Consider the following 21,748-nt stretch of genomic DNA (forward strand, 5'->3'; position numbering starts at 1 on the left):
GTTTAATTCTCACCAAAAAAAATGCTGGCCACCGCTGATCACCGATACCTCCCACTGAGGCCTCACTTGTGCTGGGAGCCCGAGGGTCCTGCTCCTGCCTGGGAGCTTGAGGTTTCCGCTGCTGCCACCGCCAGGAGCCTGGGTCCACTGATGCTGCCACCGGGAGCCTGACGTTCCTGGTCAGTTCAGCTCTGGAAAAATTTTAGATAAATGAGGGTTTCGGAGAAGCCAATTTCTGATAATAAAAGTTGTACTGTAATTTAAAATAAGGGGATATAATTATTTTGGAATTATTTACTCGGTTACAGAGTGCTATTCATTAATCTCACAGCCTTTGGGATGAAACTACCGGTGTTTCCTAGTGAGTTAAAGATGCTGTGTGCTGAATGCAAAGGGTCCTTCATAATTCTTTGAGCACTATTTAAACAATCCTCCTGTTAAATGTTGACAATAGTGGAAAGGAAGTCCTCGGTGATCTTCTCAGCTGTTTTGATGATCCTCTGTATTGACTTCTGGTCCAAAGCTCTGCAGCTATCATACCACACAATGATGCATCCAGACAGGACACTCCCAGTTGTGTTCCTGTAAAATGTCAAGATCAGGCTGACCTTGCCCTCCTCAACCTCCTTCGGAAGTGTAGGCATTGCTGTAAAAACACACAGAAATGCTGGAGGAACTCAGCTGGTCTTTTCAGCGACCAAAAAAGCAAAGATATATTGCTGATGTTTCTGCCTGGGTCCTTCCTCAAGAAATGAGCCAAATAAGCCAGAAGCAGGAAATCTCAGAAAGTCTCAGATTTCAGATAATGCTGGCTGGGGGAGGAATGCAGAACCAGACAATGGTGGCTGTCTGCCGCAATAGCATGGATCTCCCAGTGGGAGATGCTGACATGTCTGTCCATGGTTTCATGCATTGCCAGACTGAGACCACTTGCTAATTGGAGGAACAACACCTCCTCCTCCAACTGGGCACCCTCCAACTGGATGGTATTAGTATCAACTTCTCTGGCTTTCGCTAAAACCCCCACCCCCTCACTTCTTCCCATAGACATATGGGGACTCTTTGGATAAGGGGGGGGCAGAGGGGTTGATTTGCACAAAACTTTACAGAGGGCCTGCACTGTGGCTGGGGAGGGGGAGGGGGTAGGAGTGGGAGGGAGTGGGGAGGGGAAGTGGGAGCGGGGGAGTGGGAACTGGGGGAACTGGGACTTGGTGGGGGGGGGAGCAGAGCAGAGACTGAAGAGGTGGGGAGAGGGAGGGACGTGCTGTGCTTCAGTGACCCAGTACCATGCTAAGGCCAAGTGAGGACATTTGTGGCTCCTCCCTCAGGGAGCCACTATCTCCTTGCCCTCCCTGAGCCCCTCACTCACTGGACAGGGCCTCCCCACAAAAAAATTAAAGCCTTACTTGTTGGGAAACTCCGCGAACATGTAGCCACACTTGAGCTGAACTTGTCAGACCTTGACTGCGCCCCACTGTGGTCTGCACCCTAGGTGGCTACCTAGTTTGCCTAATGGTAGCACTGGCCCTGGTTATAACCAGCAGAGTCAGTCACACCGGGGTGGGGGGGGTCCAGATATATCGAGTGATGATGATGGATTTCAGTGACCTCTCAGGGAACGTCAGATGCTTTCTCTGTCCAATTTATTTTCTTGATTTGCCCGAATTTTCCCCACTGTTTTTCCTGAATTTGGGAGGGCAGTTGCCCCCACCGCCCCCTAGTTCTTGTGCCTATATTTCTTCCCCCATCGCATTCCCCCTGCTCTGTCTTGTTTTTACCTCTATTCTGTCTCTTTCCCTTTTCCCTGTCTCCTTTGGGACAAACATGATAAATTCTTACATTATCCCTTATCATATCTAATTCACTCCTTTTGTTGGGTTGGATTCCTCCCCAGCCAGCATTGACTGAATTCTGAGGTATCCTGCTTTTGGTTTATTCTGCTTATTCCTTGAGGAAGGGCTCAGGCCCAAAACATTGACAATATATCTTTGCTTTTTTGTAAACTGAAAAGTCCGGCTGATTTCCTCCAATATTTCGGTGTATTTTTATTATATGCCCAGTGCCTGCATACTTTTGTGTTTCACTCTGTTCAGTTGATCCACTACGAAATCTCTTCAAGGGATGCATACCCTGAAAGTTCTCTCTGAAAGGAGTTCTGTAGGAGTCTCTCTCACAGCTTCCTTCTGCACCTCCTGCTTCTCTCAAGCACTATGACCATGTTCTCACCCAGACTTGCCTCCGCCACCATCTGGTGCCATGTGGATTCCATTTCCGTTTCCAAGCATTCCACTTTGGCCCCCAATAGGATCTCAGGCATTGACTTCTGCTCTCTTCCCTTCTCCTGCCATATCCTACAGACTACCCTCAGTTCGATGTGCAAGTACCAGTGTCTCGCTACCACAGCAAACTCAGTCGCCATGATCTGCCATAGACCTTTCCTACACTTCATCCTCTGCTAGATCCACGCATTCAACCGCCAATTCTACACATACCTGCAAACTTCCACCCTGACTTCAAATTCACTCTTTCTTTCCTCGATTTCTCTGTCTCCATCTCAGGAGACAAGTTTTATAAAAACCCACCAACTCCCACAGCTACCTCGACTACACCTTTTCCCACCGTGTCCCTTGAAGGATTCCATTCTCTCAATTGCTCCATCTCCATTGCATCTGCTCCTTGGATGAGGACTTCCATGCTAGATCATCAGTGATGTCCTCCTTCTTCAAACAATGTGGCTTTCCCTCTTCCACCACCAACTCGGCGCTCACCCACATATCCTTCATTACCTGCACATCCACCCTGGCCCCCTCTGCCACCAAGCACAACAAGGACAGGATTCCTCTTGTACTCACCTATCACCCTACCAGCATCCTCATCTAACATATCATCCTCTGCCATTTTCGCCACCTACTATGTGATCCCATTACTAGTTGCATATTCCCCTTGCTGCCTTATGCAGGGACTGCTCCCTCCATGACTCCCATGTCTGCTCCTTCCTCCCCACCGAATGTCCTCTTGAGACCTCCCCCTGTGACTGCAGGAGATGTTCCACTTGCCCACACCTCCTCCCTCACCACCATTCAGGGCCCCAAGCAGTCATTCCAAGTGAAGCAGCAATTCACTTGTGAATCTGCCGGGGCCATCTAGTGCATCCGGTGTTCCCATTGTAGTCTCTACATTGGAGAGACCGGACGCAGCACCTTATCTCTGTCTGCTGCAATAGCCCGGATCTCCCAGTGGCCACCCATTTCAATTCTCCATCCCATTCCCTTACTGACATATCTGTCCATTATCTCATGCACTGCCAGACTGAGACCATCCACAAATTGGAGGAACAATACCTCCTCTTCTGTCTGGGCACCCTTCAAACAGATGGCATTAATATCAACTTCTCTGGCTTTCGTTAACCACCCCCCCACCACTTCTTCCCCCATTGCTTTCCCTTAGCTCTTGTCTCTCTCTCTCTCCCTTTTCCCTGTCTCCTTTCGCACAAACATGATAAATTCTTAACTCATCCCTTATAATATCCATTTCACACCTTTTGTTGGGTTGGATTTTTCCCCAGCCAGCATCGTCTGAATTCTGAGACTTTGAGATTTCCTGCTTCTGGCTATTCTCTTTATTCCTTGAGGAAGGACTCGAAACGTTGGCAATATATCTTTTCTTTTTTTTGGACGCTGAAAGGACCAGCTGAGTTCCTCCAGCATTTTGGTGTGTTTACTGCTGACTCTCATGTTACCCTTGTAGGCACTACTGTATCTTCCTGACTAATGAGGAGGTGTTGTAGATCCTGGGTAGGTAGACCTTTATATGCATACCAAAACATTTTACGCTCTTTACTGTCCACGATGAATCCATTGATGTCTAATGGAGAAAGGTTGACCTTCCCACTGTGACTCCCATGCATTTTAACCTTTTGGATCAGCCAACACGAGGGACCTTATCAAATGTTTTACTGATAACATCATGGCCTTATCTCATCAAGCATCTTTGTTACCCCTTTAAAAATCAGTCAATTTTGTTAGACATGACTGGCCACACACAAATTCATGTCAAGTCTCCATAATTAGCTCATGTTGTTCCAAATGCACTTAAATCCTCTCCCTATCCCTGTACATCCTCTCCAACAGCTTCCCTTCTATCCCTGTGAGGCTCACCAGCCAATAATCTCCTGGATTATCCCTATTTCCCATGTTGAACATAGATCTTCTGGAACCTCTCTGGTTGCTAGTGAGGATACAAAGATCTTTGTCAAGGTCCCAGCAGCCTCCTTTCTTTTCTCTTTTAATAACCTGGGATATATCCCATGAGGCCCAATGGTCTTATGCAGCAATACCACCTTCTTGATCTCAAAATAGCCAAACATGCTAGCATTTTTCACCTTGCTCTCACCATCCTCTGTGTCCATGGTAAATATTGATGCAAAAGACTCACCCACTCCAAACACAATTTCCCCATTTTTCCGAGAAAGGTCCTCCCTGCCTGCCCCCCCCACCCCACCCTTTGCCATTCCCTTATTTAAATGCAAGTGGAAAACTGGTGGAGGTACTGTAATGGCAGCATTACTGCCTGCGTGGACCTGCGGGGAGTGAAATCACAGCACTCCCACAGGGACCAACTGTCCAGTCTGACTGTCATCAGCTCTGCACAGGTTTTAAACAGCCTGTAAATGGAGTTGATGTTGGTTTCATTTAAAATCTCCCATCTGGTCTGAGGAGAAGCAGAGGAAGTTACCTATGGGACGGTGACCACAACATCTGATCAGATGCTGAAGAACGCCCAGGCAGCAGGCTGTTGGCGATTTGAGGCAAGGAACCCATGCAGGCTGTGGGCTGCTGACGCCTGCGGTCTAGGATTCACACTGTGCTACAAAACAGCTGAAGACTGGCAAAAGGGATACCAGGTATTGGAACTGGGATGCGGGAGGGTTTCGAGGGTGTTGAAGGATTCCTGATCGTGTCTGATGGTTTGGAATGGATAAAGTGTGGCTGCAAAAGCTGGAGGTGAATCCATGGACTCATGATGACTCTGGGGGACCCTCTGTTTCTTCTCTTTCTCTGACTAAGTGGCATTTTAGGGAATTTCTGCTTATGCTGAATCTGTCTGCCTGGTGTCTGTTTTCGGCAGATGAAAACAAATTTTGTGTAATATTGCACCATCTTTATTACATGACGATAAATTGAATTTTGAATCTTAAAATACCTTTAATCCTCGTCGCAAAATGCATTAATGTCCCCTTTTGGCCTTCCTCAAGCCCTGCTTGAACTCCTTCCTGCCATCTTTATATTCCTGCTGGAATTTAGCTTCCTAAAACTGTTACATATGCTTCCTCTCAACCTTTTTTTTGAATATTTTATTTTTGATATTCAAAGACTCATACAAGTCCAAACAAACAACACAATCTCTTTCAACAATAGTATATAACATTACAGAGTCTATTTTTTCCATTACCTCTTTCCCCTCCCTCCCATACCCTAATACAACAAAGAAAAAATTGTATGAATTAAACAAATACAAAGAACCAAATATCAGTAAAGTCACAAACCCTTAAGGGAACTTAAGAAAAACCCAAAGAAACCTAAAATATAAAAAAGATAAGGAACAAAATACTTGGATAACTACATGTATGGCATGTCATCTGCGCCACCTCATTGATCTTGCTCTCTGCTTTTGACTTCATGTACATTTTTTATCATCCAAGGTTCCCTTACCTTGCCATCTTACCTCGTCTTTACTCCTGCAGAAATTTGCTACTTCTGGACTCTAATCAGCTGGTCCTTGGACAACTCCCACATGTCAGATGTGGATTTGCACAATGTTAGCAACTCCCAATTGACTCTCTCTAGCTCCTGTCTAATAATGTCATAGTTTGCCCTTCCCCAGTTCAATACTTTTCTGTAGAGTTGTCTATGGAGCTAGTTTAATTTTCACGCATTCATATATTTTTTAAAGATCTAAATAATTGTTTGAATTACTTGTTGATGTAAAATGTTCACAACAGATCTTGAAGCTTTCCTGAATGCTCCCTATGTGATTTATTGCATGGTTTTCTTTCCAGATTTTTCATTGTAATGAAGCTTTGATTAAGTTCACCTCATGTTAATCTGTGGAGCAGATTCAGAGCCAATGTCATCTGTGGTGCATCTAGCCCTTCACATAATATCTCTTCTGAAAAGTGAACTTGAGTTAAATTGAGTTCAAGCCACAATATTCACTCTGTGGTTGTAGCCTTCATCCTAAAACTGGCCCTTTGAGAGAAAGTGTTCAGCTTGTCGCCATCTGTTACTGTTGAATTGTTGGGATTTATTTGTGGGTGTGCCGCTCTTGTGCTATTAAAACCCCTGACTTCAGCAAAAACACATGCTTTGTGTTTTAATATACCAGTCAGCAAGCTATCCCCTGCCAGTAATTATATGCAGCCAGAATATGTATTATTCTTGTTTAGTTTATGACAGGACAGCACTGTCACAAGAAAGAGAAACAAATGCAAGAATGGAAGACCATTCGGGAATCTAAATGTATTTAGTCAGATATTATACTCTAGCTTCTTTTACCTTTATGTTCTTTGAGATCACACAAAATCTGTCAATCTCATTAAACTGGAAAAATGAGTATAGGCTGTTGAGAGAGGATCTTATTGAGGTCTTTTAAATCATGAGGGGCACAGATAAGTTGAATAGTGATGGTCTTTTTCTTAAAGAGGAGAGGACATAACTCTGAGGTGAGAGGATGGTATTTACAAGGGTCGTGAGGGGTGGCACATCAGTCAGGGATGGGCATATGCAGTGAACTGCCAGAGTGGTGGAAACAGATATGTTAATTTTCTTTCAGAAACACTTGGATAACTACATGTATGGGAGGTGATTCTGAGGGTATGGGCCTAATGTAGGCAAGTGGGACTAAAGTAGGAGGGCATGTTGTTCACCATGGACAAGCTGGGCCTGTGGCCTTGTTTCTTTGATGTATGACTCGATGGATTGTGGTAGAATGTTAAATGTTACTGGGCATTATCAACCTGTCCAGAGAATTTTGGAAAATTATCATGTATGCCTCTAATATAACTGCCATCGCTTCTTCCAATTTTCTGGGATGCATTTGATCAGGGATAAGGGACTCGTCTCCCTCCAGGTCCACAGGTTTGCTCAGCACTACATCTCCAGTGGTAGCAATCATTTTGAGGTCCTCACCTCTCTTCTCATCCTTCAAATTATTTTTTGGGCATGTTAGATGTGTCCTCCACGAAGAATGTTGCAAATCTTCAGCCACTTCCATGTTACGCAATGTTAATTCCCCTTCTCATCTTCCAAGGAATCAAAGTTCACTTGAGCCACCGTTTCTGCTTTAGGTAGTTATAAAAACTTTTTCTGCCTGTTTTCCCCAATACTCCATTTTGCCACTAATTTTTGCTTCCTTCTATGCCCTCTCATGTTGGCTTTAGCTTCCTTTGTCAGCCACAGTGGTGACATTTTCCCATTTTAATATTTCCTCTTTTTTGGTGTGTATTTATCCTGCACCTTCCCCATTTGTTGCAGAAACCCCATCCATTGCTGATCTGCCATCCTCCCTACTAGTGTCCCCTTCCAATCTACTTTGGCCAGTTCCTCTCTGATGCTACTGTATTTCCCTTTATTCCACTGAAATACCAACATTTGTCTAGTTTCTCCCCTAATGGTTCTTTTACCCTCAGCTCTCTAATCACCTCTGGTGTATTACACAACACCCAATCCAGTACAGCTGATCCCCTCATGGGCTCATCAACAAGCTGCTCTAAAAAGCTTTCTCATAGGCTTTCTACGCTTTCTCTCGAGATCCAGTCCCAACCTGGTTTTCCCAATCTACTTGCATGTTAAAATCGCCCATGACTACCATAACGCTGCCCTTCAGACACACCTTTTCTATTTGCTGTTGTCATTTGTTGTTCACATCGCGGTTACTGTTTGGAGGTCTGTACGTAACTGCCATCAGCGTCTTTTTACCCTTGTCATTTCCTCACTCAACCCACAATGAATTGGAATCTTCTGATCCTCTGTCACCTCTTTCTAATGATTTAATGTTGTTCCTTACTAACAGAATCCTCCTGTCCCTCTGTTACCTGCCTATCCTTTTGATATACTGGGTATCCTTGAATATTCAGCTCCTAATGACATCCATCCTTTAGCCATGACTCCGTGATGGCCACCACATCATACCTGCCAATCTGTAGCTGTATTACAAGGTCATCCACTTTATTCTTTCTATGAGTAAGTATATGACCACTAGAAAATGACATTGGAACTGTAATAATGGGAGACAAAAAGACAGCAGAGAAATAAAATGAGTATTTTGCATCAATCTTCACTGTGGAGGACATTAGCAGTGTACTAGATGTCGAAGGGTATCCGAGAAGGGAAGTGAGTGCAGTTGCTATTTCAAGGGAGAAGGTGCTCAAAAAGTTGAAAGATCTGAGGATGGATGTATCGAGCAAATCAGGGTCTCTTCTGTCATTTAAGAGAAGGTTGGATGTGTACATGGAGGTGAGGGAGTTGGAGGGTTATTGGTGGTGAGCGGGAGGTTTGAACTAGTGGAGTTGTTCTAGTGAACTGGTGCAGACTCGAAAGGCCGACATGGCCTGTTTCCGCTCCGTAAATGGTTATATGGTTATAAGTTTCCCGAACCAAATGGATTACACCAGAGTGGATGTATGAAGGTTGTTTCTCAAGGTGGGACACGAAGGCACAACTTCAGGATTGAAAGGTGTCTGCTTAGAAAGGAGATCTGTGGGAATTTCAGGACAGAGATTAATAGGGTCTTGATTAGCCAGAGCATCAAAGGTTATGGAGAGACGGTCAGGCAATGGGGCTGAGTGGGGAAAATGGATAAGCTCATGATTAAATGATGGGGCAGACCTGATGGGCTGAATAGCCTATTATTGCTTCTATGACATAGTTTTATCTGTATAATAAACTTGAACTTGAGTACTTTGCTTCAATATTCACTAGCGAGAGGGACCTAAGTAAGTGTGAGGTCAGTATAGGACAGGTTAATGTGCCGGAGTACGTTGAGATTAAGAAAGAAGAAGTGCTGGATCTTAAAATTATTTGGACAGATAAGTTCTTGGGCTGGATGGTTATACCCCAGGTAAGTGAGGGAAGAGATTGATGGACTATTGGCGATGGTCTTTGTGCTTTTCAAGCTCACAGGAAGTGAGTGGAGGAAAATTTACGGGAGATGACAGAGGTAAATTTTTTACGTAATGGTGGCTGGATAGTTCGGAGTTGAAAGATTTTTTGATAGGCATGTGGATGTAAAAAAAAATGTTAATGGGTATGTGGTAGGGAATGGTTAGTTTGTTGTGGAGTAGCTTTATGGATGTTAGCACAACATTGTGGGCCAAAGAACCTTTTCTGTGCTGTAAGCTTCTCTGTAATCTGATGAAAGACATTTTTGCTATTGTCGGAGTGCAGTGAAGATTCACCAGACTCCTTTCTACGATGACAAGTTTGACGTATGAAGAAAGACCTGCTAGACTAGCGTCTTTCTCGTTAGAATGCTTCAGAATGAGGAGTGATCTCATTGAAATAACTGTCTGAGAGGACTAGACAGATTAGACTAGACAGGAGGAATGTTCCTGATGATGGGGAAGACCAGAGTATGGAATCATGCGTCAAGGATAATGGGTAAGCCATTAAAACTGTGATGTGGAGAAACATCTTCACCCAGTTTGTGAGATATATTTAAAAAGATGTGGCCCTATTAGCTAAAAGGACCAAGGGGTATGAAATAAGGCAGGAATAAGTTACTGAAGATGTCTGATCAGCTCCGATCGTATTGAATGTTGAAGCCAGATAGAAGAGTAAATGGCCTTCTTCTACTCCCATTTTCACATTTAGAATCACATTTTGATTAGGGAAAATAATGAGAAACTGTATCTGTATATAGTTCAATCAAGTGTTGCAGGATCAAAAAGCAGTGAGGTGTGAGATTAGGTGTTTTTTTGGAAAAACACTTTGCATTTGACAATGGTGTCATTTTCCCTGCTTGAGGGAGTAGAAGCCCACTCTCCTTATTTTAAAAATAGTCCCTTCTCCCATTTTCCCCTTAATTCTAGGAATCATTCTGGCTGGCTTTATTGCATGCCTTCCATCACGAGTATAACCTTTAATCAGGAACATTGAGCCAGCATTCCTCCTCCCCTTTAAGCCACGTGTCAGTAATTGTTTGCATTCTTATCTGTCTTTCCATGTCATAAGCATGTCTGCTTGATTGACATCCCTGTTGCATTTGGGACTATTAATGTTAAACCAGCTACCTTAAGGTGTTTTTGTTTTTTCTTTAAACTTTTGTTTTTGCCTTTCAGTCTTTTTTCCCCCCCATATTCATTACAGCTCTGCAATTTTCCCTTCTGAATCAATTCTCCATGTCCCATCACCCTGGCAAGCTTGTTTATTGCTGAAAGTTCAGATCAAAAACTTTTAACTATGATTCTTTCCCCATGGTGCAGCTGCATGTATCTACTGTTTATCCAACAATTAAAAAAAAATTAGTTCAAATGTTGGTGTTTCTAATTTACTGAGAAAGAAATACTTCACACTTCTCTGCCCAAAAGCACCCTCCAGACTGTAAATATCCTGACTCTTCAGTGTCAATGATCTTAGACTTGTAGCTTTTTAATTCCTTGTGTGCACTCCACCTTCTCCAGTGTTGGGAGTTGGTGGTGTATTTTGGGCTGGGAGTTGGTTGTGTATTTTGGGCTGGGAGTTGGTGGTGTGTTTTTTGCTGGGAGTTGGTGGTGTGTTTTGGGCTGGGAGTTGGTGGTGTGTTTTTTGCTGGGAGTTGGTGGTGTGTTTTGGGCTGGGAGTTGATGGTGTATTTTGGACTGGGAGTTGGTGGTGTAGTTTGGGCTGGGAGTTGGTGGTGTAGTTTGGGCTGGGAGTTGGTGGTGTAGTTTGGGCTGGGAGTTGGTGGTGTAGTTTGGGCTGGGAGTTGGTGGTGTAGTTTGGGCTGGGAGTTGGTGGTGTAGTTTGGGCTGGGAGTTGGTGGTGTAGTTTGGGCTGGGAGTTGGTGGTGTAGTTTGGGCTGGGAGTTGGTGGTGTAGTTTGGGCTGGGAGTTGGTGGTGTAGTTTGGGCTGGGAGTTGGTGGTGTAGTTTGGGCTGGGAGTTGGTGGTGTAGTTTGGGCTGGGAGTTGGTGGTGTAGTTTGGGCTGGGAGTTGGTGGTGTAGTTTGGGCTGGGAGTTGGTGGTGTAGTTTGGGCTGGGAGTTGGTGGTGTAGTTTGGGCTGGGAGTTGGTGGTGTAGTTTGGGCTGGTGCAGGCCCTGTGGTTCTCCACAATTGCTTCAATATTCTGAACTTGACGATTCAGCTCAATGCTCTATTTTTGACTGCCACAAAGTGCCTTTAATCTGACATTTCTATATGTTGAGTCTAAGCTTCTGCCCGATAGAACTAAATGACCTGAATAGATCTTTGCAGTTAAATGCATACCACGTAGTCAAATCTTAATGTGAAAAAAGTGGGATTGCGTTAAATTGGTGTTTCAATAAATCACTGCCAGGAGCATGACTTCCCCATTCCTGCTGAGAGCCCTACTTCCCTGCTCCTGCCCAGGTGCCTGACGTCAGAATCAGAATTTATTATCTGATTTCTCCATGAAATTCAGAGTTTTGTGGCAGCATCAATAGTGCAAACATTCATATTATAACCATCTTACGATGTTACTATTAAAAATAACTAAAGAATAGTGCATTTAAAACAAGGCAATTTCTTTGCTTCATGGCTAACTCAGGAAACTGATAGCAGCGGGGAAGAAGCTGTCCTTACGCCATGAGCGCTTTTCTTTAGGCTCCTGTACCTTTTTCCTGATGGTAGCAGAGTGAAGAGGGCATGGCCTGGGTGGTGGGGGTCTTTAAGGATAGAGGCTGCTTTTTTAAGACATCGCCTCATGGAGATGTCCTCGATGGAGTGAAGTCTAATGCCTGTGATGTCACAGGCCGAGTTAACCACCCTCTGGAGTTTATTCTTGTCCTGAGAGTTGGCACCTTCATACCAGGCAGTGATGCAACCAGCCAGAATGTTCTCCATGGTATACTTGTAGAAGTTTTGAAGAGTCTTCAGTGACATACCGAATCTCCTCAGACATCTCACAAAGTATAGCTGCTGGCGAGCCTTCCTCGTGATTGCATTGACATGGAGGCTCCAGGACAGATCCTTGGAGATGTTGACACCCAGAAATTTGAAGTTCTTGACCTTCTCCACTACTGAGCCCTCGATGGGTCACGTTCCCCTGACTTCTAACTCCACACTCCTGCCCGGGAACACGATGCCCGAGTCCAATGACTCATCGTGTTATATCTGAATTTGATTTAAATCGGGGCATGTAAAATTGGGGTTTTACTGTACATACATAAATCCTCTTTGAAGCAATGTATATGTTTTTATTGTTAGCTTTGTTACAAGTTCATATTCATTCCGTTTCTTACTGCAAGTTGTCTGAAAGTACCCATGTCAAGGTTCAGGATTTTCTATTATTCAATGCCCTCTGAAACATGGAGATGATTTTTCACATTTAGAATCATAAGTCCTACAGCACAGAAGGAAGCCCAGCTTCTCTGTGTCAAACATTGTGCCCTCTTGCTGTAGTCCCAATTGCCTGCATTCAGCCCATGCCCTTCATAGACCCTCCCTTCCATGTAGTTAACCAGGTGCTTCTTAAAGAAAGCTTATGTACCTGCCTCCATCACTTTGTCTGGCAGCTTGTTCCATATGCCCAGCATCCTCTGAGTAGAGAACCTTCCCCCTAATGCCCCTCATAAATCTTAACCCACTCACATTATAGTTATTTCTCTTGTATTCTTCCAGGAAACAGACTGTCACTATTCATCGTATCTGTGCCCATCATGATTTTATTGACCTCAATAATGATTCCTTTTCAACTTCCTATGCTTGAAGAAATACAGGCCTACTTTTTCCAGTCTCCCACAGAAGCTTCCCTAATTTTGGCAACAACTTCACAAACCTCTTCAAGTTTATTATCATTTGACTGTACTTTGTTAAGGGGCATGGGGCAGAAAACCGGGTAGTAGTTGATGGAACATATTCTGCCTGGAGGTCAGTGACTAGTGGCATTGTGCAGGGATCTGTTCTAGGATCCCTTGAGCTTTGTGGTTTTTATAAATGACTTAGATGAAGAAGTAGAGGGGTGGGTCAGTGAGTTTGCAGATAATACAAAAGATGGTAGTGTTGAGAATAGAGTAGAAAGTTGTCTGACATTATAAAAAAGATATAGACAGGATGCAGAGTTGGGTGGAGAAGTGGCAGATGGAGTTCAATTAAGATAAGTGTGAAGTGAAGCACTTTGAAAGGTTGAACTTAAAGGAGGAATATCTGTTTAATGGCAGATTCTTAACAATGTGGAGGATCAGAGGGATCCCTCAAAGTTGCCATTCAGGTGGATGAGGTGATTAAGAAGGCGTATGGTATACTGGCCTTCATTAGTCAGGTGACTGAGTTCAAGAGGTAATGTGGCAGTTCTAGAAAACTCTGGTTAGACCGCACTTGGAGTATTGGGTTCAGATCTGTTCAGCTCATTGCAGAAAGGATGTAGATGCTTTGGAGAGGGTGTAGAGAAGATTTACCTGGATTGGCAAACATGACCTATGAAGCAAGGGTGTGCGAGCTAGAGGTTTATAAAATGAGTAGAGACATTGATAGGGTGGACAGTTGGAATTTATTCCCCAGGGATAAAGTGTCACATGTCAGGATGTTTGTTTAAGGTGAGGGGTATCAAGTTTAAGGGAGATATGTGGGACAAATATTTCACACAAAGTGGTGGATGCCTGGATCGGGCTGCCTGGAGTTATAGTGGAAGCAGATACGATGGTAGCATTTGAGGCTTTGGATAGGCACATGAATAGCAAAGGGGATAGATATCTTTCAGGTACAAGAAGCAGATTTTTAGTTTGATTTGGATATCATGTTTGTAAGAGATACATGAGTCAAAGGGCCTGTCCTGTGCTGTTCTGTTGCACATTCTAAGAATCCCATACAGATATGGGCAAGAAAGAGCAGATGGTGATTAATCCAGTCATGTGAGGTGTAACACTTCGGGTTGTCAAATGTGATGGGAACTTAATCAGTTAATGTCAGGACTGTTAAAAGAATTGATGTACAGAGGGATCTGGGCTCCTTGAAAATAGCCAAACAACCACAGAATACAGGGTGGTGAAAGGGATGTTTGTTATGTTTTCCTTCATTGGGCATTGCATTGAGTACAAGAGTAAGGGAGTCATGTCTCAGCTATTTGTGGTTTGGTTACCCTTGCCATACTTACTACATGCACTTCTGATTTCTTTTGTCTGCTGAAAATTCCAGCATCTACAGCACAATACAGGCCCTTCGGCCCACAGTGTTGTGTCGACTTAATAATCTACTTTAACAACTGCCTGGTACTTCCCTACAGCATAATCTTCCATTTTTTCCTCAGTTCCCTGTACCTATTGTGTGTCTCTGTCAAGATATTGGTTGAATGCTTTACCGAATACCTGCACTCTGCCTTTGGGTCCACGTTTAAACTTCTTGAGGCCAACTATTTCATTTCCTAGTAATATTAACACACAGGGCAGGTTTGTCCTCTGCCCCATCCATTGGCTAAACGTGAACTTGAGGAACAACACATAATTTTCCTTTGACCTTAAACCTTACAGCAAGAAAGTTGAATTTTCTAACCTGCATGTGGTTCCACTCTCTCCATCTCTTTTTCACCTACTCCTGTTCTAACTTTTCTCTGCCCCTCCCAATGGTCTCTCCCTTTGCCTTTCTCTACACCTATATCTCCTTCTGTCCAAAACCTTATCACCTCTTGGCCCCCCCCCTTTACTTCGTATTACCCTTTCTTACTTCAGTATCTATAAAAGGTATCAAAGCAAAATGTTGACTGATGAATTCAGTCCATGGATGTTGCTTGACCTGCTGAGCTCCTCAGGCTTCTCATTGTTTGCTCAAGATTCCAGCAGCTGCAATTTCAGGATGTTGCCTGGATTAAAGGGGATGAGCAGTGGGGAAAGGTTGGACAAACTTGGATTGTATTCTCTGAAGCATTGGAGGCTTGGGGGAAACTGAATAGAAGTTTATAAAATTACTGAATTGGGAAGGGGAGGGGGCAGTTAGCCTAAGTGGAGAGATTGAATCACCTGGAACTTTTCTAGAATTTAAAAGAATGATGGTGGATCTTGTAGAGACATATAAAGGGATAAATAAAATAGAGGCAGTAAAGTTATTTCCACTGGTATGTGAGACTAGAATTAGGAAACATAGCCTCAAGATTCAGGGAAGTAGATTTATTATGGAGACAACAAACTCATTTCCCAAGGAGTAATGAATCTGTGGAATTCTCTGCCCAAGAATGCAGGAGGCACTGCATAATTAAATACAAGACAGGCAGATTTTTGCACTGTAGGTGAATTGAAGGTTATGGGGTAAAGGCAGGTAGGTGGAGCTGAGCCTGCAGTCAAATCAGCCATGGTCTTACTGAATGGTTGAGCTGCCTTAACAGGTGAGATGGCCTACTCTTGCTCCTGTTCCTTCTGTTCTTATCCATACAGAATCATTTTTCCAAGGGAAAAATGCCAAATATTCCAGATGAGGCCTGAGAAAGTTTAAAGAAGCTCTGTGGGGCAAACATTTATGCATAGAATGGGCTAGTAGGGGTAGTGATGGAAGCAGATGCAATAATAGTGTTAATGAGGGTGCAAGATAAACATGTGACTACAGGGAATTGAAGGATATGTATCAAGTGCAAGCAAGAGAGTTTTAGTTTATCTTGGGGGCATTCTGTTTGGCACAGACATGTGGGCTATAGGGCATGACCCTGTGTTGTACTGTATTATGTTCTTCGTAGAAACCTTTTAATCTGCTGCAAAATGTTCATTTTAAATTTTACATGTATTTACAGACATGTTGGAAAAGTGTTGCTGGATTTTGACTAAAGTAAGATGTAATTCTGGGTTTTTGAAGTGTGTTGTTGAGTTTAAATTGTTGACATATGGGCACTCATTTGCTTTGAATTGCAGGAAAAATTCTCTTCAGAAGAAGCCATGTGAGGGATGTGGCTGTAAAGAGACTTGGACCCATTGATGAATATTGCAGGGTAAGAAAATAGTGAATGCCATCTCTTGTATTTTTATAATGTTAATTTTGGAAGTTGAGTTCACTCTCTTTTGTAGATGTCACTCACATGTTGGAGTGACAACACCCTTTGAGTATTGAAACATGGTTAAAAATAACATTTGGGATATTGTGACTTCAGGATCTATTCGAGGATGAAACAAATTTTATAAGAGCTTGCATTTCTTTAGTTTCTCTTTATATTAGTTGTGTGCCAAATTACTTTGTAGAAATTGCATTTCAGAATGGTGGTATTACTGCAATGGAGCGTGGAAGCCAGATATTGCTTCAATTCACAGAGGACGGTACCATTGTTGGCCTGATTTTGAGCAGTGGCAAGACGGAATATAGAAGGGGAGATGGAGCGTCCAGTGACAACAACCTCTCCATCAATGGAGTTGGCCATAGACTTCCGGAAATGGGGTGGAGCTCACTTTCTCCTCTCCACATTGATAGCACTGAGGTGGAGATAGCAGGCAGCTTCAAGTTTTTAAGTGTAAGTAATTCCTGAGTGGTCTTGGTTCACCCACACTGAGACAATGGCCAAGACAATGGCTACTTCCTCAGAAGCATGAGAAAATCTAGGGCGACCCCTGTGGCCCCTCAGCATCTTTTATAGATGCACCATCAAAGGGAGGCATCACAGTGACATGGGAATTGCTCCCACTAAGATGAAAAGAGGGATGGTGAGCAGCCAAATGTCATGGTCCATGTAGGGACCAATGACATGGGTAGGGAGGGTGATAAGGTCCTACTAAGAGAATTCAGGAGTTGAAGGACAGGACTTCCAAGGTTATGATCTTTGGATTGCTTTGCCACATCCATTAGAACCTTGCACAAGCTCTTGCATCTATTATACTTTAAAAATAACATAGATGTATATTATGTAGTGTAACTAAGTGGACACTGATAAATAAAAAGTGAATATTGCATAACTCACACTAAAATTATAATTGACATTCTGCTACTAGGTCTGGATATTGTTTAAAAAACTGAATGCTGGAAATAAAATGCCTCTAATATATTGTTTGTCTTCAGCCTGATCTGGAATTGTGTAGCTGCCTTCAAAATAAAGAATCATTTCAGTAAAAGTCCTCTTGAAGCATCTTGTATTGTACAGCCTACATTTAGATTTTAGAAACATAGAAGATAGGAGCAGGAGTAGGTCATTCGACCCTTCGAGCCTGCTCCGCCATTCAACGAGATCATGGCTGATCTTAAAGTTCAGTACCCCGTCCCCGCCTTCTCTCCGTAACCTTTAATACCCTTATACTGAAGAAATAGATCTAATTCCCTCTTAAATATATTTAATGAACCTGCCTCCACTGCCCTCTGTGGCAATGAATTCCACAGATTCACCACCCTCTGGGTAAAGAAATTCCTCCTCATCTCGGTCCTAAATGGTTTGCCTATTATCCTCAAACCATGGCCCCGGGTTCTGGATTTTCCCATCATTGGAAACATCCCATCTGCATCCACTCCGTCCAGTCCTGCCAGAATTTTATATGTCTCTATGAGATCCCCTCTCAATCTTCTAAACTCCAGCGAGTACAATCCCAATTTGCGCAATCTTTCCTCATAAGTCATTCCTGCCATTCCAGGTATCAGCCTGGTGAATCGCCTCTGCACTCCCCATCTCTTAATCTATTGCCATTCAAATAGTAATCTGCCCTCTGGTTTGTATTACCAAAGTGGATAACCTCACATTTATCCACGTTGTAGATAAGAACTTTTAATTTTGTATCCTCCAAATCTCGTAAAATAAAAGATATACATTTAAAATCTGCCATAAAATTTGAGCAGAGTCTTAACGGGACCATAGCCTAAAAGAAACATTAAGAATAACTGCATTAAAGTACCCCAGTATAGAAGGAAGGAATAAATATAAAAGATGAATAATAAATATTCAGATACAGATAGTACAAGAAAATAAAATGTAGTTTCTATAGAGCAGTTAAGTCTTTTCAAAGTAGTTCATAGTTTTTGTAGTAGCCTGATAGCTGTTGATGGAGCTGCTGGACTTCTGGCTTCTGTACCTTCTTCCCGAAGGTAGTAGCAAGAAGTTGTGATTAGAGTAATGGGAGTCCTTTATGATGTTGGGTACCTTGATAGGAGGTTGGAGCTCGTGGTGGACTTGGTCATATTGCTTCTTTCTGCAGTTTTCTATGATCCTGGACACTTAATTACTAACCCAGGCTGTCATGTGACTAGTTAGTATTCTTTCCATAGTACACTTGTAGAAGTTTGATAGAGTATTTAATGACATGCTAGGGCAGCACGCTTAGCATAACAGTTAGTGTGATGCTGTTACAGTTCCAGCAATCGGGACCAGGGTTCAAATCCTGCACTGTCTGTTAGGAATTTGTATGTTCTTCCTATGACTGTGTGGGTTTCCTCCCGAGTGTTCCGATTTCCTCCCACCATTCAAAGCATATAGGAGTTGTAGGTTAATTAGGTGTAATTGGGCAGCATGGGCTTGTGAGCCAAAAGGGCCTGTTACTGTGCTATATGTCTAAATTTAAATGTGTGAGGTTAGAAATAGGATCCTTGCCTAAGTAATCAAATTATGATAATAGTCCATGAATGGGCCCCATATCTTGTCAAATTCAACCTTGATCTCTTTAACATTAGATCTAATTTTCTCCAAACTCAAGCAAGACATAACATCCTGTAACCATTCCACATGAGTTGGTGCTCTGCTGTCTTTCCATCTTATCAAAATTGCTCATTTGACCATCAGTGAAGAAAAAAACTACTGTTCTTTTTTGAATTGAATTCAAGGAAATCTCTCTTCTAGAGAATTACCAAGCAAAGCCATAAAAGGACACGGTTCTAATTACTTAGGCAGGGTGCTCTGGGGATTTTCTGTCTGGTGTTTGAGAGCCAATACTTGATTATTTCCAATTTATTTGCTGGTTGTCCATGTTTAATGGGAGGTTAGATTAGTATAGGTTTTTCTTTATTTCTTTAATCTTATTTTTTTTCTACAACTAGAAGAGATTGGTCTATTTAGATAATCACACTGTATATCTCTTAGAATATGAGGTGAAATTCTCAAAAGGATTTTTTACTTTTTTCAAGAATTATATAAGACAATGAATAATTTATGTGACTCATATTCTGTATTGCATGATATAAAACTATATAATTAATTAATATATAAACAATGTATACATGTAATATTTCTCGCTATCAAATTAATAAAAAATATTTTAAAAATAAAGAAATAGAAGGATAATACAGCTTAACGTGTGGCTTAAAGTATGGAGTAGAAGGGAAGGATTTAAAGTTCTGTATCATTGGGCTCTCTTCCAGGGAGGGTGGGACCTGTACCTGTGCTAAGGTTAGTATCTGAACTGGAGAGGGACTAATACCTTGCAGGAAGGTTTTCCCATTTTACCCTGTGGGGGGGGGGGGGGTTAAACTAGATTTGCAGGGGTATGGGAACCAGAGTGTAGTTGAAGTGGGAAAAATATTATGTGAAGATTGCATTCAAAGACAGGATTCAAAGAGTGGGAAAAATGTGAGGTGAATTATTGAAAATACATTAGAGTTTGCCAAATGTGTTTAGGAAAGTTTACTAAATCATTATATAGAGGGTACTCTCTAGAGAGAGTGCACCACTGGATCTTCTGTGGGGGAACGAGACAGGACAGCAGATAGAAATGTTTGTTGGGGAACACTTTGGGTCCAGTGATCATAATGCCATTAGTTTCAAGATAATTATGGATCATGATAGGTGTGGTCATCAGGTTGAGATTCTAAACTGGGAAGAGGCCAATTTTGAGGAGATGAGAAAGGATCTGGAAAGCCAGGATTGTGACATTTTTTTCTGGCAAGGCTGTGTTCAGTAAATTTCACCTTTAAAGGTGAAATTTTGAGAGTGCAGAGTTTGTATGTTCCTGTCATGATTAAAGGCAAAGTAACAGGCATAGAGAACATTGGTTTTCATGGGATATTGGAAATCTGATTGAGTGATGTATGATAGGTATAGGCAACAAGAAGCAATCGAGGTACTTGAAGAGTACAAAAAATGCAAAAGAAGGAAATCAGGAAGACTAAAAGAAGACATGAGACTGCTTTGACAGATAAGGTGAAGGAAAAACTTAAGGGCTTTTACAGGTATATTAAGAACAAATTAGAAGGATGTGCTTACTGTCTTAGGGCAAGTGAGGGTGGTTAAATCCCCAGGGCCTGACAAGGTATTCCCTCGGATCTTAAGGGAGGCTCGTGTTGCAGGGCAGAAATATTTAAAATGTCCTTAGCCATTTGAGGTACAGGGGGATGGGAGGTAGCTCATCTTGCTTGTTCTTCTTTAAAAAAAAGGCTCTAAAAATAATCTAGGAAATTATAGGCGAGTGAGGCTCACATTAGTAATGGGACTTACAAGTATTTGGATAAATAGGGACAAACCTATCCTGAACCCAGCACAAGTGGTCGTGAAACTTTCTCCACGTTAGAACTGTGCTTTCTCTCTTGAATATCTATTTCCAGTTTACTCTCGCTAGTTACTGCCTTATCTCATCATAATTAGCCCCTCCCATTTTGACTTCTTTTATCCTTGTCCATAGTTATGCTCAGGGAGTTGTGGTCACTCTCCAAAATGCTCCCCCACCGAGAGGTCTGCCACTTGACCAGGTTCATTACCTAGTATTAGATCCAGTATGGCCTCTCCTCTCATTGGCTGGTCCACATACTGTGCCAGGAATCCTTCTTGGACATACCTGACAAATTCAGCCTCATCTATCCCTCTTGCAGTTAGGAAGTGCAGTCAATATTAGGGAAGTTGAAGTCTCCCATGAAAACAACCTTATCAATTTCTGCACCATTCCAAAATCTGCCTCGGTATCTCAGTGTCGTGAGAGCTGTTTGGGGGTCCCAAGACTACTCCCATCACAGTGATGCACCCTTCCTATTTCTGACTTCCACCCACATTAACTCAGTAGACATTCCCTCAGCAGCGACCTTCCTTTCTATAGCTGTGATACGATCTCTGATCAGTAATGCCACTCCCCCCCCCGCCTCTCTTACTTCCCATCCTTTTAAAGCAGCTAAACTCCAGTATTTGCATCAGCCAATCCTGACCTTCAGCCAAGTCTCTAATGGCCACAACATTGTAGTTCCACGTACTGATCCACGCTCTAAGTTCATTACCTTTATTCCTAATACACCTAGTGTTGAAATAGAAATATTTCAAACCCTCTGATTACTTTTATTTTCTCCCCTCCCTGTCCTTTCTCACAAACTCAGAACACATAACATGATGCTTTCGACCTGTTGCCCAATTTTCTGCACTCACATTCAGGTTCCCATTCCCCTGCCAAACTAGTTAAAACCCTCGCCAACATCTCTACCAAACCTGTCTGACAGGATATTGGTCTCTCTCTAGTTCAGATGCAGCCTGTCCTTTTTCTACAGGTCAGAACTTCCCCAGAAGAGATCCCAATGATCCACAAATCTGAACCCCCTGCCCCCTGCAACAACTCTTCAACCAAGCATTCATCTGCTATAACTTCCTATTCCTTCCCTCACTGGCACATGGCACAGACAGCAATCCTGAGATTACTATCCTTGAGGTCCTGCTGTTTAACTTCTTTCCTAATTCCCTAT

At 42.7% G+C, this 21,748-nt stretch overlaps 1 protein-coding gene across 2 annotated transcripts in view; it reads left to right on the top strand.

Moving 5' to 3' along the window:
- Nucleotides 1–21,748, top strand: part of sh3pxd2aa (SH3 and PX domains 2Aa) — a 205,028-nt gene that overhangs the window by 30,651 nt on the left and 152,629 nt on the right. For both annotated transcript variants that reach the window (XM_069900483.1, XM_069900484.1), the window contains exon 5: nucleotides 16,045–16,121. In XM_069900483.1, coding sequence (XP_069756584.1) covers nucleotides 16,045–16,121 — 77 coding nt within the window. The remainder of the gene's footprint in view (nucleotides 1–16,044; nucleotides 16,122–21,748) is intronic.

This window comes from Narcine bancroftii, chromosome 10 (genome assembly GCF_036971445.1).
Source record: "Narcine bancroftii isolate sNarBan1 chromosome 10, sNarBan1.hap1, whole genome shotgun sequence".
NCBI classification, from domain to species: Eukaryota; Metazoa; Chordata; class Chondrichthyes; order Torpediniformes; family Narcinidae; genus Narcine; species Narcine bancroftii.